Consider the following 16,725-nt stretch of genomic DNA (forward strand, 5'->3'; position numbering starts at 1 on the left):
TGGTTGCTGCTCCTCTTACTGATTTGTTGAACCAGTCCCTCCTGACAGGGGATATTCCTGAAGACTGGAGAATAGCCAACGTTCTACCTATCCACAAGAGAAGAAGCTGGAAACTACAGACCAGAGTGCTGTTAAGTCCTCATGCACACGACCGTTGTTTTGGTCTGCATCCGAGCCGCAGTATTTTCGGCTTGGATGCGGACCCATTCACTTCAATGGGGCCGCAAAAGATGCGGACAGCACTCCATGTGCTGTCCGCATCCGTTGCTCCGTTCCGTGGTCTGCAAAAAAATATATAACCTGTCCTATTCTTGTCCACTTTGCGGACAAGAATAGGCAGTAATATTAATGGCTGTCCATGCCGTTCTGCTAATTGCTAATTGATCGTGGGGATAAAGTGGGATACAGTGTCACTGTTTGCTGTATGCACCTGTATTTTGGTGACAAAAATAAAGACCAGGATTTTTCACTATGTCCTTCTGGTGCTGGAGCCTTTTTCTATCTTGTGCATTTACCTCCGGACTGGCTTGAGTCCGCCCCGTGCACCGTCACACAGGATCAGAAGGTGAGCTGGCTGTAACTTTTCTACTATACATGGACGCCATCCCTGTTTTGCGGATCCGCAATTTGCGGACCGCAGAACACACAACGGTCGTGTGCATGAGGCCTAATGGTGTGCAGTCTGAGGAGAGACAGGTTACAAGTGGTGTACCTCAAGGGTGTCATGGGTCCTATTTTTTTAAAATATTTTTGTATGTGACATAGGAGAAGGTTTGTATGTTTGCTGATGACATAAAAGTGTGTAGCAGGATGGATATTCCTGGAGGCATTAGTAACATGGAAAAAGATTTAGCCTCACTAGATAAATGGTCCAAACAATAAAAAACTGTAGTTCAATGAGTCCAAATGTAAAATAATGCACTTGGGGAGAAGGAACCCTCTATCTAACTGTCATATTGGCAGTTCTGTGTTATCCAAGACTTCAGAAGAGAAGGATCTAGGGGTCCTGATATCAAAACCATGATCAAAACCTTTAACCTGTTCCGGTTACTTAAGGACACAGGGCATACCGGTACGTCCTATGTATTTCCGATCACCGCCCACCGATCGCAAATCATTGAGCAGGCACCTGTGTACAATGCACTGGGGGGTTCTGTGACCCCCCCCACCCCCCCCCCCCCCCGGCGATCGCAGCAAACCGCAGGTCAATTCAAACCTGCGGTTTGTTGCGTTTCCGGGTTATTCGGGTCTCTGGGGATAACCCGGAACAGGATGGTGATCAGTGGTGTGATAATACACCACCAATCACCATCCTGCGATCCTGAGAGGTGATGGTGACATCACCTCTCAGGATCGTCTCTCATTGGATGCAGGGGCTGGCGGGCCATTCAAATTATCGCAGCACTCCTCTCCTCCTCCTTTTGTGTCCAGGAGCCGAGGAGAGAGGAGCGCTGCATCGGATCTCCAGCCAGCATCCCCATCTGTTCAGAGCTCAGGATCCAGCACTCCATCTTTGCCCCAGCACCCCCATCTGTGCACCCAGGTATTTAGGGAAAGGTTAGGGAAAGGTTAGGTTAGGCAGGGATATTCAGGGAAAGTTAGTGGTAGAAAAAAAAATCTGTTTCTGATTGCATCACCCTAAACCGGGTGTCTGGGGTCCACAGCACAGCTGTGTGACCCTAGACCCCCCAGGGGTGCTGCAGCTTGCCCCCCTGCCCCCCACAAATTTTTTTGGGGCGCAAGCAGTTTTTTTGTGTGCGTACGCTGACTGTGGCCGACACTCTTAGCGTCCGGCCACTGTTAGCGCATGGCACACCCACCGCTGACGGTTGATCAGCGATTTTTTATATTTTTTGCCCTTTTTTTAGTTAGTCTTTTTTATTTTAGTCTGTTAGGTTTAGGGTAAGTCCGCGAACACCAGTGCCCCCACACACACGCACACCAAATAAAGTTTATCACGCACACACACACGCACACATACACTCCCCTATGGCCTGCCGGATGTTCTCGGCTGAGGAGGCATACGCCCAGCTTGCCTCCGACTCCGAGAGTCCCAGTAAGGACGAGGATGACCCCACTTTCCTTTTGTCATCCGCATCCTCCTCATCATCTAGTGATGATGATCAGCCCCCAAAGCGGCGGAGACGCCGCCAGGCGGAGCAAGGGGACCACCATGCTAGGGACCCTGTGGCCCACCCTAGTACGAGCAGCTCTGGGGCTCGTACTAGTTTTCCGGCCCACCAGTTAAGTCCACCGGAGCTCCCTGACGCTGAACTTGTCTGGTATATCCCAAAGCGTTTTGAGCCCGTGATTCCTGATTTTGTAGGCCAACCAGGAATCCAGATTTCCACAGTGGGCTTCACTGAAAACGACTATTTTAGTCTTTTTTTCAGTGACCACTTTGTAAATCTGATGGTGGAGCAAACAAGCCTGTACGCCCAACAGTTTGTTGCTCAACACCCGTGCTCCTTTTTGGCTAGGCCGAGATGAGGAAATTTTGGGGCCTCGTGCTGCACATGGGCCTAGTCAAGAAACCTAGTATCAGGCATTACTGGAGTGGGGACGTCCTCTACCAGACCCCACTTTACAGTACGGCCATGACGCGCTCCCGGTTTGAGGCCATCCGGAAATGCATCCATTATTCAGATAATGCAGCATGTCCCCCCAAAGGTGATCCTGCCTAAGACCGCTTGTACAAAATCAGGCCGGTCATCGATCACTTTGGGGCCAAATTTGTACAGGCCTATGTACCTGGAAGGGAGGTCGCGGTTGATGAGTCTCTCATTGCTTTCAAGGGGAGACTCCTTTTCCGCCAGTATGTTCCCTCTAAGCGGGCGAGGTATGGAGTGAAGCTGTACAAACTTTGTGAGAGTACCTCAGGGTACACTTACAAATTTCATGTGCACGAGGGGCGAGATTCCCGTATTCAACCCCCAGAATGTCCCCCCACTCTGGGTGTTAGCGGGAAACTTGTGTGGGACCTTATGCACCCACTGCTAGATAAGGGTTACCACCTGTACGTGGATAACTTTTATACTAGTATCCCCTTGTTCCAGTCCCTCGCAGCCAGATCCACGTCCTCTTGTGGGACCATGCGGAAAAATCAACGCGGCCTCCCTACCTACCCCCTTCAGGTAACTATCCCCAGGGGTGCGACCCGTGCCCTTACCAGTGGAAACCTGTTGCTCGTCAGATATAAGGACAAGAGGGATGTCCTTGTACTGTCCACAATTCATGGTAACGGCATCACCCCTGTCCCTGTGCGAGGTACCGCGGCAGCGGTCCTCAAGTCTGATTGTATCGTCGACTACAATCGGTATATGGGAGGAGTTGATCTCTCTGATCAAGTCCTCAAGCCATATAACGCCATGCGCAAAACCCGGGCATGGTACAAAAAAGTTGCGGTCTACTTGGTACAGGTTGCCTTGTACAACTCTTTTGTGCTGTCCTGGAGCGCTGGCAACACAGGGACATTCCTTCAGTTCTATGAGGCAGTCCTCAAGGCCCTGATCTTTTCTGAGTGGGAAAGAGCAGGCCGGAGTACCTCAGGAACTGGAGGCGCCAGGATCGTCCCTGGCCAACATTTTCCAGGTGTGGTCCCCCATACTGGAATCAAGGGACGGACCCAAAAAAATAAACTAAAATAAACTAAAACTAAACTAGAATAAATAAAAAAAAGTTTACATATTAGGTATCGCCGCATCCGTAAGAATCTGCTGTATAAAAATACCCCATGACCTAACCCCTCAGATGAACACGGTCAAAAAAATAAAATAAAAACGGTGCAAAAAAAGTTTTTTTGGTCACCTTAGATCACAAAAAATTTAATAGCAAGCGATCAAAAAGTCATATGCCCCCCAAAATAAAGCCAATAAAACCGTCCTCTCATCCCGCAAAAAAATTAGCCCCTACCTAAGATAATCGGCAAAAAAAAAAAAAGACTCTTAGACTATGGAGATACTAAAATTTTATTTTTTTGTTTATAAAAAGCTAATATAGTGTAAAACATAAATAAATAAAAAAAAGTAGACATATTAGGTATCGCCGCGTCCGTAAGAATCTGCTCTATAAAAATACCCCATGACCTGACCCCTCAGATGAACACGGTCAAAAAAAAAAAAAAAAAACTGTGCAAAAAAGGTATTTTTTTGTCACCTTACATCACAAAAATTGTAATAGCATTTGCCAATAACTCTTGTGCAACACCTAAAGGGTTAACAACGTTTGTAAAATCAGTTTTGAATACCTTGAGGGGTGTAGTTTCTTAGATGGGGTCACTTTTATGGAGTTTCTACTCTAGGGGTGCATCAGGGGGGCTTCAAATGGACATGGTGTAAATAAACCAGTCCAGCAAAATCTGCCTTCCAAAATCCTTTCGGCGCACCTTTCCCTCTACGCCCTACTGTGTGCCCGTACAGTAGTTTACGGCCACATATGGGGTGTTTCTGCAAACTACAGAATCGGGGAAATAAATATAGCATATTGTTTGACTGTTAACCATTGCTTTGTTACTGGAAAAAATTGATTAAAATGAAAAATTTGCCAAAAAATCTAAATTCTCAAATTTCATCTCCATTTGCCAATAACTCTTGTGCAACACCTAAAGGGTTAACAAAGTTTGTAAAATCAGTTTTGAATACCTTGAGGGGTGTAGTTTTTTAGATGGGGTCACTTTTATAGAGTTTCTACTCTAGGGGTGCATCAGGGGGGCTTCAAATGGGACATGGTGTAAATAAACCAGTCCAGCAAAATCTGCCTTCCAAATACCATACAGCGCACCTTTCGCTCTACGCCCTACTATGTGCCCGTACAGTAGTTTATGGCCACATATTGGGTGTTTCTGCAAACTACAGAAACAAGGCAATAAATCTAGCATTTTGTTTGGCTGTTAACCCTTGCTTTGTTACTGGAAAAAATGGATTAAAATGGAAAATTTGCCAAAAAATCTATATTCTGAAATTTAATCTCTATTTGCCAATAACTCTTGTGCAACACCTAAAGGGTTAACAAAGTTTGTAAAATCAGTTTTGAATACCTTGAGGGGTATAGTTTCTTAGATGGGGTCACTTTTATGGAGTTTCTACTCTAGGGGTGCATCAGGGGGGCTTCAAATGGGACATGGTGTAAATAAACCAGTCCAGCAAAATCTGCCTTCCAAATACCATACGGCGCACCTTTCGCTCTACGCCCTACTATGTGCCCGTACAGTAGTTTATGGCCACATATTGGGTGTTTCTGCAAACTACAGAAACAAGGCAATAAATCTAGCATTTTGTTTGGCTGTTAACCCTTGCTTTGTTACTGGAAAAAATGGATTAAAATGGAAAATTTGCCCAAAAATCTATATTCAGAAATTTAATCTCTATTTGCCAATAACTCTTGTGCAACACCTAAAGGGTTAACAAAGTTTGTAAAATCAGTTTTGAATACCTTGAGGGGTGTAGTTTCTTAGATGGGGTCACTTTTATGGAGTTTCTACTCTAGGGGTGCATCAGGGGGGCTTCAAATGGGACATGGTGTAAATAAACCAGTCCAGCAAAATCTGCCTTCCAAAATCCTTTTGGCGCAACTTTCCCTCTACGCCCTACTGTGTGCCCGTACAGTAGTTTACGGCCACATATGGGTTGTTTCTGCAAACTACAGAATCGGGGCAATAAATATAGCATTTTGTTTGGCTGTTAACCCTTGCTTTGTTACTGGAAAAAATGGATTAAAATGGAAAATTTGCCAAACAAAGTTAAGTTGGTAAAATCAGTTTTGAATACCTTGAGGGGTGTATTTTCTAGAATGGGGTCATTTTGGGTGGTTTGTATTATGTAAGCCTCACAAAGTGACTTCAGACCTGAACTGGTCCCTAAAAATTGGGTTTTGGAAAATTTCTGAAAAATTTCAAGATTTGCTTCTAAACTTCTAAGCCTTGTAACGTCCCGAAAAACTAAAATGTCATTCCCAAAATGATCCAAACATATAGTAGACATATGGGTAATGTAAAGTAATAACTATTTTTGGAGGTATTACTATGTATTATAGAAGTAAAGAAATTTAAACTTGGAAACTTGCCATTTTACCAGTTTCATAAAGTAAAATATGTGACGAAAAAACCATCTCAGAATGGCCTGGATGAGTCAAAGAGTTTTAAAGTTATCACCACTTAAAGTGACACTGGTCAGATTTGTACAAAATGGCCTGGTCCTTAAGGTGAAATATGGCTGTGTCCTTAAGGAGGTAAATATGTTAAAGGAAGAAATAAGATTCAGGAGGAAAGTGTATTGAATAAAGAAATCACAATCTTAAATTAGGTGATGGGGGAAGACCAGAACCAACAAATATCTTTACACTGAAACAGTAGTTCAGACTTGCAACAATCTCCCATCAGCTGTTTTTGGGAAATCTATAGTTAATGAATTTAAACATGTCTGGGATGTCTATCCTATAATAATATAAGAGCAGGTTAGATGGACCATGTGGTATTTTTCTGCTGTCAATATTCTGTTTCTTTGCAGCACAGACACGGAGAGTTGCTGTGAGATTCTATGTAGCTGCAAGGGTCAGTATTTATGAATTTCTAATTTTTCTATATTTGTTTCAGATTTTTTAACATTGTTAGGGATCCTTTACACATTTGCAATGGCATTTTTACTCCAAATTTTTTTTATTTATTTATTTTTTTGCACATAGCATGTGTTTGTATTGTGTTTTTAATGCATTTTTAGGCTTATCTTTTTTTCCTATAGAGAAGAGGAAGGAAGAAAGCCATTGCTTCAATATGCTTCATTTAAAAACAATGGCATAGACACAAAAATGAGTCCCAGCAAAATTAGGCATGCGTGTCCTGCATTTCTTATTTCCCGTAGACTTTCAGCTAACATCTGGAGTGGCCAATTAAAAAAATAAAACACACAAAATACAGATGTGCAAAAAAAATCTCTAAAAGCACAATACTGCAAAAATACCAAAAGGAATTTATGTGTGAATCCAACCTAACCTTTTTATTAAGAGCTAGACGTTCTGCCATTTCACGTATAGCGACACTCCTGGATTTCTTCTGATATGCCTCAGAATGTGCTGCTGATGAAGAGGCGCTTCTGGACACACTAATGCCTTCTCCACTTGAAAGTAGATTCCGTCGAGCAATATATCCTGCTGACATCTTGATTCTTTCTTCCTCTGTATCAGTGATCCCACTGACATATTCATGACTGCGATTTAAAGACACTGAGAATGTATTAGGTTGAAATGATCTGGAGGTACATGGGTCAAAATATAAGGGAATTGCATTATGTGTCATTGCCTAATATATACAGTTGCAAGAAAAAGTATGTGAACCCTTTGGAACGATATGGATTTCTGCACAAATTGGTCATAAAATGTGATCTGATCTTCATCTAAGTCACAACAATAGACAATGACAGTGAACCCTTGGATTTAATAACTGGTTGAACCTCCTTTGGCAGCAATAACTTTAACCAAACGTTTCCTGTAGTTGCAGATCAGACGTGCACAACGGTCAGGAGTAATTCTTGACCATTCCTATTTACAGAACTGTTTCAGTTCAGCAATATTCTTGAGATGTCTGGTGTGAATCGCTTTCTTGAGGTCATGCTACAGCATCTCAATCGGGTTGAGGTCAGGACTCTGACTGGGCCACTCCAGAAAGCGTATTTTCTTCTGTTTAAGCCATTCTGTTGTTGATTTACTTCTATGTTGTCCTGTTGCAACACCCATCTTCTGTTGAGCTTCAGCTGGTGGACAGATGGCCTTAAGTTCTCCTGCAAAATGTCTTGATAAACTTGGGAATTAATTTTTCCTTCGATGACAGCAATCTCTCCAGGCCCTGATGCAGCAAAGCAGCCCCAAACCATGATGCCCCCACCACCATACTTCACGGTTGGGATGAGGTTTTGATGTTGGTGTGCTGTGCCTCTTTTTCTCCACACATAGTGTTGTGTGTTTCTTCTAAACAACTCAACTTTGGTTTCATCTGTCCACAGAATATTTTGCCAGTACTGCTGTGGAACATCCAGGTGCTCTTGTGCAAACTGTAAACGTGCAGAAATGTTTTTTTTTTTTGACAGCAGTGGCTTCCTTCGTGTTATCCTCCTATGAAATCCATTCTTGTTTAGTGTTTTACGTATCGTAGATTCGCTAACAGGGATGTTAGCATATGCCAGAGACTTTTGTATGTCTTTAGCTGACACTCTAGGATTCTTCTTCACCTCATTAAGCAGTCTGTGCTGTGCTCTTGCAATCATCTTTACAGGACGGCCACTCCTAGGGAGAGTAGCAGCAGTGCTGAACTTTCTCCATTTATAGACAATTTGTTTTACCGTGGACTCATGAACAGCAAGGCTTTTGGAGATACTTTTATAACCCTTTCCAGCTTTATGCAAGTCAACAATTCTTAATCGTAGGTCTTCTGAGAGCTCTTTTGTGCGAGGCATCATTCACATCAGGCAATGCTTCTTGTGAAAAGCAAACCCAGAACTGGTGTGTTTTTTATAGGGCAGGGCAGCTGTAACCAACACCTCCAATCTCATCTTATTGATTAGACTCCAGTTGGCTGACACCTCACTCCAATTAGCTCTTGGAGATGTCATTAGTCTAGGGGTTCACATACTTTTTCCACCTGCACTGTGAATGTTTACATGGTGTGTTCAATAAAAACATGGTAACATTGAATTCTTTGTGTGTTATTAGTTTAAGCAGACTGTGATTGTCTATTGTTGTGACTTAGATCAGATCACATTTTATGACTAATTTGTGCAGAAATCCATATCATTCCAAAGGGATCACATACTTTTTCTTGCAACTGTATATACTAGCAGAAGGACCCGGCTTTGCACGGGTATATTTCATCTATTTCATTTCATGTTTGTGTGTGTCGTTAAAAGATATTGACAGTATCCACTATAACAGTGACATCTACAATACCCTGCCCCTTTAACAGTGACCTCCACAGCGGCTGCCCCTTTATTAGTTACCTCCACAGTACCCCTACTTGTTAACAGTGATTTCCACATTAACTCGCCCCATTAACAGTGACCTCCACAGAGCTACGTTCCGTTAAAATGAGTAGCTGGCCAGCTAAGACCTGTCCTAGGTTGCTAATACAGCTTATATGTTGTAGGGATTTGCTCTGGTAGGCAGGGTAAGAGGACGCAATACAGAGGCAAAACCACGGTTGAAAAGCAAAAGTCAGTGTTTATTCACACAAAAAGGCAGAAAAGAAACACAATACTTGGCACGGCCTTGGTGTTAATTTACACCGCAGGAATCCTCGTGTTAATTCACACAGAAAAAGTACACAGAACTCAAAAACACGTCACCTGGCAGTCCACAGCAGGCTTTAGGGCGCCTGGCTTCCAGCTGGCAGCTCTCATGTAGATCTCAGCCTTAAAGTATGGCAGAACTCCTCAGCTCCCAAAACACAGAGCTCCACTATCACCTGGAAGTTCATTCCACACCCAGCTGAGCTGCTGGCTGGGTTTTTAAACCCCAGCCCGAAACCTGGCCTGGACGTGGGGAACAGCCACCCACCCTGCTCTTTGGCTGCTCCCAATAAGAACCGGCCCGGATTGGCTTTACAGCCACACTAAGTAAAACAGTGTCAGTGAGCACTAGCTGCCGCTGACACACAAATATCCCGGTTCTTATCTCACCGAGGCCAGGAACCTCGGTGACACGTACCTTCCGTCAATGACGGACCCTTGCGCCTTCCTACATTGTATATGCAGCTAGACCTGCCAATAACCTTAATATAGTTCCTATGTTTCTGTGTTAAAGACAAAAGCAGAGTTATTTACAGTGACTTCATGTTTGGATGTCATATAACTGTTATATATTGTGTTCACAGAAGCATAAAAGATAATATGCCTTTAAGATTCATTATATGGATGTGAGGTAAGCTCAATGACACATCAGAAACAACAGAAAGCATAGAGTTAAACAGTTGTTGCTGGGCAGGAGTCTAGACCAAACACAGACAACCTCACACACAGCAAGAATTTTGACCAATCACAGCCAGCCTCACACACAGCCTGTGTGGGAAATTCCCCTAGCAGGAGCTGCTAGAATCATTACACCAGAGGAGAGAAGCTGAACAGACATTTACTCCATTAAGAGCTGTGTTTTATGGAAGCAGAGAGACCAAAATAGGTATTTAAAACAGTTATATAATGTTCCTACTGTTAATATAGCGATTAGAACTGTATACTGAACCAGTTATATGTGTTTTCAAAGTTCACAATCCAATTGCAAATACCGTGCAAATTACAACCATACAATCCAAACAAATTGCATACAAATGCGAACTGCTCATACCAGATCATAAGCAATTGTATGAGGCAAACTGCAAACCAAGTAGAGCAAGTTAACTATTGGTCAACCTCAGATATACCTCTCAGAGAGATCATAAAGTGCCTAAATAACTTAAAGTGAGAGTACAGATACTGAAGAGAAAATATATCCACCATTTTAGGTTAAATGACAAGATTGAACAGTTGAACCACCATCTTATGCATGCCGCCATTTTATGATACTTTATTCAACACGTGTTTTGTACATGGACTATCTGCTGCGAAGGCGGCAGTGTTATATGAAGAAAAGTTGAAGTTAATAAAGAAGTTATTTCAATCATTTGGTGTGCTCTTTAAACCTACTGTTTCTATAGAACGGCGCTAGAGGAATTACAGAGTAATAGACAGTCTGGTTAGACTAAAAAGTCAGAGATATCAGAATTCTTCTAATGCCACAGCGCAAAAGGCACTTCATAGTGCTGCGCCCGCCACAAAATGTGACATCCACAACACCCCGCCCCCTTAACACTGACCTCTACAGCACCCCACCCCTTAACACTGACCTCCATAGCAGACCGTCCCCTTAACTGTGACCTCCACCATTCCCTGACCCCTTAACAGAGACCTCCACAGCTCCCACCCCTTTAACAGTGACCTCCACAGCATCTCGCCTCCCTTACAGTGACCATCACAGCAGCCACCCCTTTATTAGTGACCTCTACAGTACCCCATCTCCTTGAAGGGGTTGTCCGGGTTCAAAGCTGAACCCGGACATACACATAATTTCATCCAGGCAGCCCCTGTGAGGTTAGCATCGGAGAAGTTCATGCTCCAATGCTCTCCCTTGCCCTGAGCAGGATCGCGCAGGACAAGGGCTCTTTTGTTTACCATAACACACTGCTGAGCGGAGGCTTCCGCTTAGCAGTGTGTTCAGTGACGTCACCAGCTATGATGGGCCGGCTTTAGCTCTGCCACAGCCATTTTACAGCCTAGGGCAGCGCTAAAGCCCACCCAACAGTGCCAGTGACATCACCGGGCTCACTGCTGGGCGGAAGAAGAGGCTTCGCTCGGCAGAAAGGGACCCAGTACGTCACTGACTGTAAGAAAAACGGCACTTCCGGCTGAGATTTTCTCAATGGCAAAAGTGGCATAAGAATTTTCTGGTAAAGGTAGGAGAGGTATGAGTGTACAATTTAGGGCACTGTTGTCCACACAAACCAATCTACCCAATCCCGGACAACCCCCTTAACAGTGATTTCCACAATAACCCACCCCTTAACAGTGACATCCTCACAGCTTCGTTCCCTTATAATGTGACCTCCACAACACACCGCCCCTTAACAGTGACCTCTACAGCACCCTGCCCCTTAACACTGACCTCCCTAGCGGACCAGTCCCTTAACTGTGACCTCCAGAGTCCCCCTTCTCGTTAACAGTGATTTCCAAAAGACCCTGCACCCTTAACAGTGACCTCCACAGCAGCTCGCCCCGTTAACAGTGACCTCCACAGCGGTCGCCTCTTTATTAGTGACCTCCACAGTACCCCATCTCCTTAACAGTGATTTCCACAACACCCCGTCCCCTTAACAGTGGCCTCTACAGCAATCTGCCCCTTAACAGTGGCCTCTACAGAAATCTGCCCCTTAACACTGACCTCCATAGTGGATCGTCCCCTTAACTGTGACCTCCACAGCAGCCTGCCCCTAGGTCCAGTTTTTGGCCGGACAGTCGGCTTTCAGACTCCCTGTCCTCTGTCTAGCGCAGGGCCTGGACGGACACAGGGATGTCCTTTTGAACAGCTCACTCTCAGACAGCAGCACTATGCTGTCTGAGCGTGAGCTGCAGGGAGAAAGTCACCCTCCCTCCAACCCCTGCAGCTGACAGAAGTTGATTTTTACCTTCATTTTTTCAATCCCCGTCGGCTGCGGAGTGAGAGGGGGCTTGGCCTAACCTGGCCGGGGGTGTGGCTTAGCAGGGTTTTTAAGTCCGTCTTTTGAGGGTGGCCACCCTACCTGCCCCCTGAACTGTGACCTCCACAGCACTCCACTCCCTTAATAGTGTCATCCACAGCGCCCTGCCCCTTTAAAGCTGACCTACAGCAGTAAAGGAAAATGGCTGGTTTGTTATGGAAACCTGGTGTAAAACTGCATGTATGTGGAGACTAAGGGCCTGCCAGCTTCTATTGGCTGATAAGGGTCATGTGACCTGGCTTCTATTGGCTAACACACGAATGGTACGTGCTAGAGAGCTGAGACCCGGTCTAAAACCTTACCGGACATCTGAAGTACCTGTGTGCCAAATTTCGTGATTGTAAATGCGACGTTGCGGATTCCTTTAGCGGACATACATACACACATACATACAGTCGTGGCAAAAAGTTTTGAGAATTACATAAATATTGGAAATTTGAAAAGTTGCTGCTTAAGTTTTTATAATAGCAATTTGCATATACTCCAGAATGTTATGAAGAGTGATCAGATGAATTGCATAGTCCTTCTTTGCATGAAAATTAACTTAATCCCAAAAAAAACTTTCCACTGCATTTCATTGCTGTCATTAAAGGACCTGCTGAGATCATTTCAGTAATTGTCTTGTTAACTCAGGTGAGAATGTTGACGAGCACAAGGCTGGAGACCATTATGTCAGGCTGATTGGGTTAAAATGGCAGACTTGACATGTTAAAAGGAGGGTGATGCTTGAAATCATTGTTCTTCCATTGTTAACCATGGTGACCTGCAAAGAAATGCGTGCAGCCATCATTGCGTTGCATAAAAATGGCTTCACAGGCAAGGATATTGTGGCTACTAAGATTGCACCTCAATCAACAATTTATAGGATCATCAAGAACTTCAAGGAAAGAGGTTCAATTCTAGTTAAGAAGGCTTCAGGGCGTCCAAGAAAGTCCAGCAAGCGCCAGGATCGTCTCCTAAAGAGGATTCAGTTGCGGGATCGGAGTGCCACAAGTGCAGAGCTTGCTCAGGAATGGCAGCAGGCAGGTGTGAGCGCATCTGCACGCACAGTGAGGCGAAGACTTTTGGAAGATGGCCTGGTGTCAAGAAGGCCAGCAAAGAAGCCACTTCTCTCCAAAAAAAACATCAGGGACAGATTGATCTTCTGCAGAAAGTATGGTGAATGGACTGCTGAGGACTGGGGCAAAGTCATATTCTCCGATGAAGCCTCTTTCCGATTGTTTGGGGCATCTGGAAAAAGGCTTGTCCGGAGAAGAAAAGGTGAGCGCTACCATCAGTTCTGTGTCATGCCAACAGTAAAGCATCCTGAGACCATTCATGTGTGGGGTTGCTTCTCATCCAAGGGAGTGGGCTCACTCACAATTTTGCCAAAAAACACAGCCATGAATAAAGAATGGTACCAAAACACCCTCCAACAGCAACTTCTTCAACAATCCAACAACAGTTTGGTGAAGAACAATGCATTTTCCAGCACGATGGAGCACCGTGCCATAAGGCAAAAGTGATAACTAAGTGGCTCGGGGACCAAAATGTTGACATTTTGGGTCCATGGCCTGGAAACTCCCCAGATCTTAATCCCATTGAGAACTTGTGGTCAATCCTCAAGAGGCGGGTGGACAAACAAAAACCGACTAATTCTGACAAACTCCAAGAAGTGATTATGAAAGAATGGGTTGCTATCAGTCAGGAATTGGCCCAGAAGTTTATTGAGAGCATGCCCAGTCGAATTGCAGAGGTCCTGAAAAAGAAGGGCCAACACTGCAAATACTGACTCTTTGCATAAATGTCATGTAATAGTCGATAAAAACCTTTGAAACGTATGAAGTGCGTGTAATTATATTTCACTACATCACAGAAACAACTGAAACAAAGATCTAAAAGCAGTTTAGCAGCAAACTTTGTGAAAACTAATATTTGTGTCATTCTCAAAACTTTTGGCCACGACTGTACACTCAACTTTATATATTAGATATTTTATATATTTTATAGGTTAAAAAGGAGCACAGACAAAAAGTTTTAATGTTGCCATAACAACTGATAAGAGAACTTCTTCAATTCCCAACCTGAATCCGTTTGGTTGCTATGCGAAACACTGAACCTTCTTGTCTGCAGAGTTATTACACATGAAGCCCAGTCTATGCAACATAGGAAGGTTTCCAAGGGTTTTCTCGGCTGCATACAGGCAACATGAAGTGATTGCAGGATTCTGTACCACTCATATTCTGGCAAGGAATGCATTTATGGTGAATGTCATAGGAAACTTTGTACAACAGGTGCGATGTAAAAGTCACAGAGATTAAATGGCTGGATACAAGAATAAACATAATACACACGTACCGTCCTCTGAAGATAGGAACCACGTAGCCGAGATCTTCATTTTCTTTATCTGCAACAGTGGCTAAAATCTTTGATCGTTTTGACCTAGGACTCATCTTATATGATGTATCCTCTATTGCTTTATGAGATGATTTTCTGTAGTAGATACAATAACAGTGCATTACTGTAATATTATTCCAAAATATACAAGTATATGGGCTACACTTACATTGCAGAAGGTGTCAGGATCAGTGTAAATACTTTTGGTCTATTTTGCAGTCAATTTATAGTGCCTACATTTATTACTCCTAACTCTACAGTACTGACAAGGGGCCTACATTGAATACTATGTAGATTTTTTTAGTGATTTTGTGATTTGACTTGTGTACCTAGCAGAGGTGTGCAGGAGGCTGTAGGGCGCATGAAGTCCAGTACCATGCTCCTTTGGGAGCCATATGTATATAGCATTGTTTTCAGAGTACGTTTAGACAGCATCTTTTCAGTACAGATTTCAGCATGTATTCCACGCAAAATCTGCCTTCCACTGTTTATAAACCGCGTCACTGAAAAAACAAAGCAACATTTCCCTTTTTGTCCTTTCCTGGGGCTAATTTTAGGAATTTTCCAAGGCATGACAGACTACAAATCCACTTCAGATCCAAGGGCTAGCCTAGGATTTCTTGCACGGATTCTGCAGCTTTGCTCAACACCAGTGACCATGCCATGCTTTGCCAGATAAAAACACTGCGGGGACCTGAACACTGACACACTGGAGGACCTGATCGGCAAGGAGCAGGTAAGTATAAATCCTCAGCTTAGTGAGGCAGCCTGTTGGCAATTGCTAAAATGTAACTGTAAAAGAGTAGTAGATGCTGGGAACAAACCTCCAGTAGATGTAGTTGGAAAATCTACAGTAAGTGAACTTAATCTCACCTGAGATAGACATATACCTATCCTGAGGCTAGGTTCACATCACCGCTTCGTGAGAAGAACAGAAAATAGCAACAACAAAAAAACGGATCCTTTATTTTAAGCATCCATTATGCACAGTTAGGGCTTGTTCACACGACTGTGCCGTTTTTTGCGGTCCGTAAATTGCGGACACACAAAAAACGGATGCCGCCCGTGTGCCTTCCGCAATTTGCGGAACGGAACAGGAGGCCCATTATAGAGGTCTGCAAAACGGACAAGAATAGGACAGGACTCATAATTTTTGCGGGGCCACGGGACAGAGCAACGGATGCGGACAGCACACAGAGTGCTGCCCCCTTCTTTTGCGGACCCATTGAAATGAATGGCTCTGTTTACGGACCGTATGCGGAACGCAGAAAACGGCCCATATATATAACGCAAAATCCGTTTGTGTGAACGAGCCTTTATGCTCATTTTGTATCCGTTTTAGTCATTTCCATCTGAGATCTATTATTTTAGACAGAAAAGTACTTATTTTTCTGTCTAAAATACCAGATCTGAGACGGAAATGGCTAAAATGGATGTAAAATGAGCATAATGGCTGCTCAAAATAAAGGATCCGTTTTTTGTTTTTTTTTGTTTTCTGTTCTTTGGACAGATCAGAAGAACAGAAAATTAAAAGGTCATGTGAACCTAGCCTTAGAGAAAAATATAAATAATATATGGGCAGACCAGATGGACCATATGGTCATTCTCTGCCATCATTCTTCTGTTACTATGATTAAGGGTGCCCATGCACTCTGCGCCCAGCACGTGAGAGCTGCATGCGGATTTCTACTACCTGGACATGCCGTTATTTTAAATGGTAAATATAGCTCCAGCCAAAATGGCAAGTACCAGTGAGCCAAGAAAGTAGCAGTAATCCAAATTCGGATCCCAAATCCAGGCTACACAATGTATTGGCACAGTAAGACTCTAATAGAGAATCCACCATTAGTGATTACCATAAGCAGGAATAGGTGAAAGGCCTATCCAAAGTTACTGAGGTTCACATTCCTTTTCTGATAAAGACATTCAATGTTCTGTTCTTTCTTTTACAAAAAGTGGCAATATAAAATGGAAGCTATTGTAGCTCTTATAGAGTTTGCACCTAGACTTATGGTGCATCTACCAGGAGCCTGAAAATAAATACGTAAGGACCTTTACAGGAGCTGTACTGGCTGGCATTTCAT

At 43.7% G+C, this 16,725-nt stretch overlaps 1 protein-coding gene across 1 annotated transcript in view; it reads right to left on the reverse strand.

Annotated features, from left to right (window-relative positions):
• MYOM1 (myomesin 1) overlaps positions 1–16,725 on the reverse strand; it is a 132,055-nt gene that overhangs the window by 83,403 nt on the left and 31,927 nt on the right. Inside the window, 2 exon segments of the mRNA XM_040431899.1 lie at positions 6,986–7,199; positions 14,603–14,737. Of these exon segments, the coding sequence (XP_040287833.1) occupies positions 6,986–7,199; positions 14,603–14,737 (349 nt within the window).

This window comes from Bufo bufo, chromosome 5 (assembly GCF_905171765.1).
Source record: "Bufo bufo chromosome 5, aBufBuf1.1, whole genome shotgun sequence".
NCBI lineage: Eukaryota > Metazoa > Chordata > Amphibia > Anura > Bufonidae > Bufo > Bufo bufo.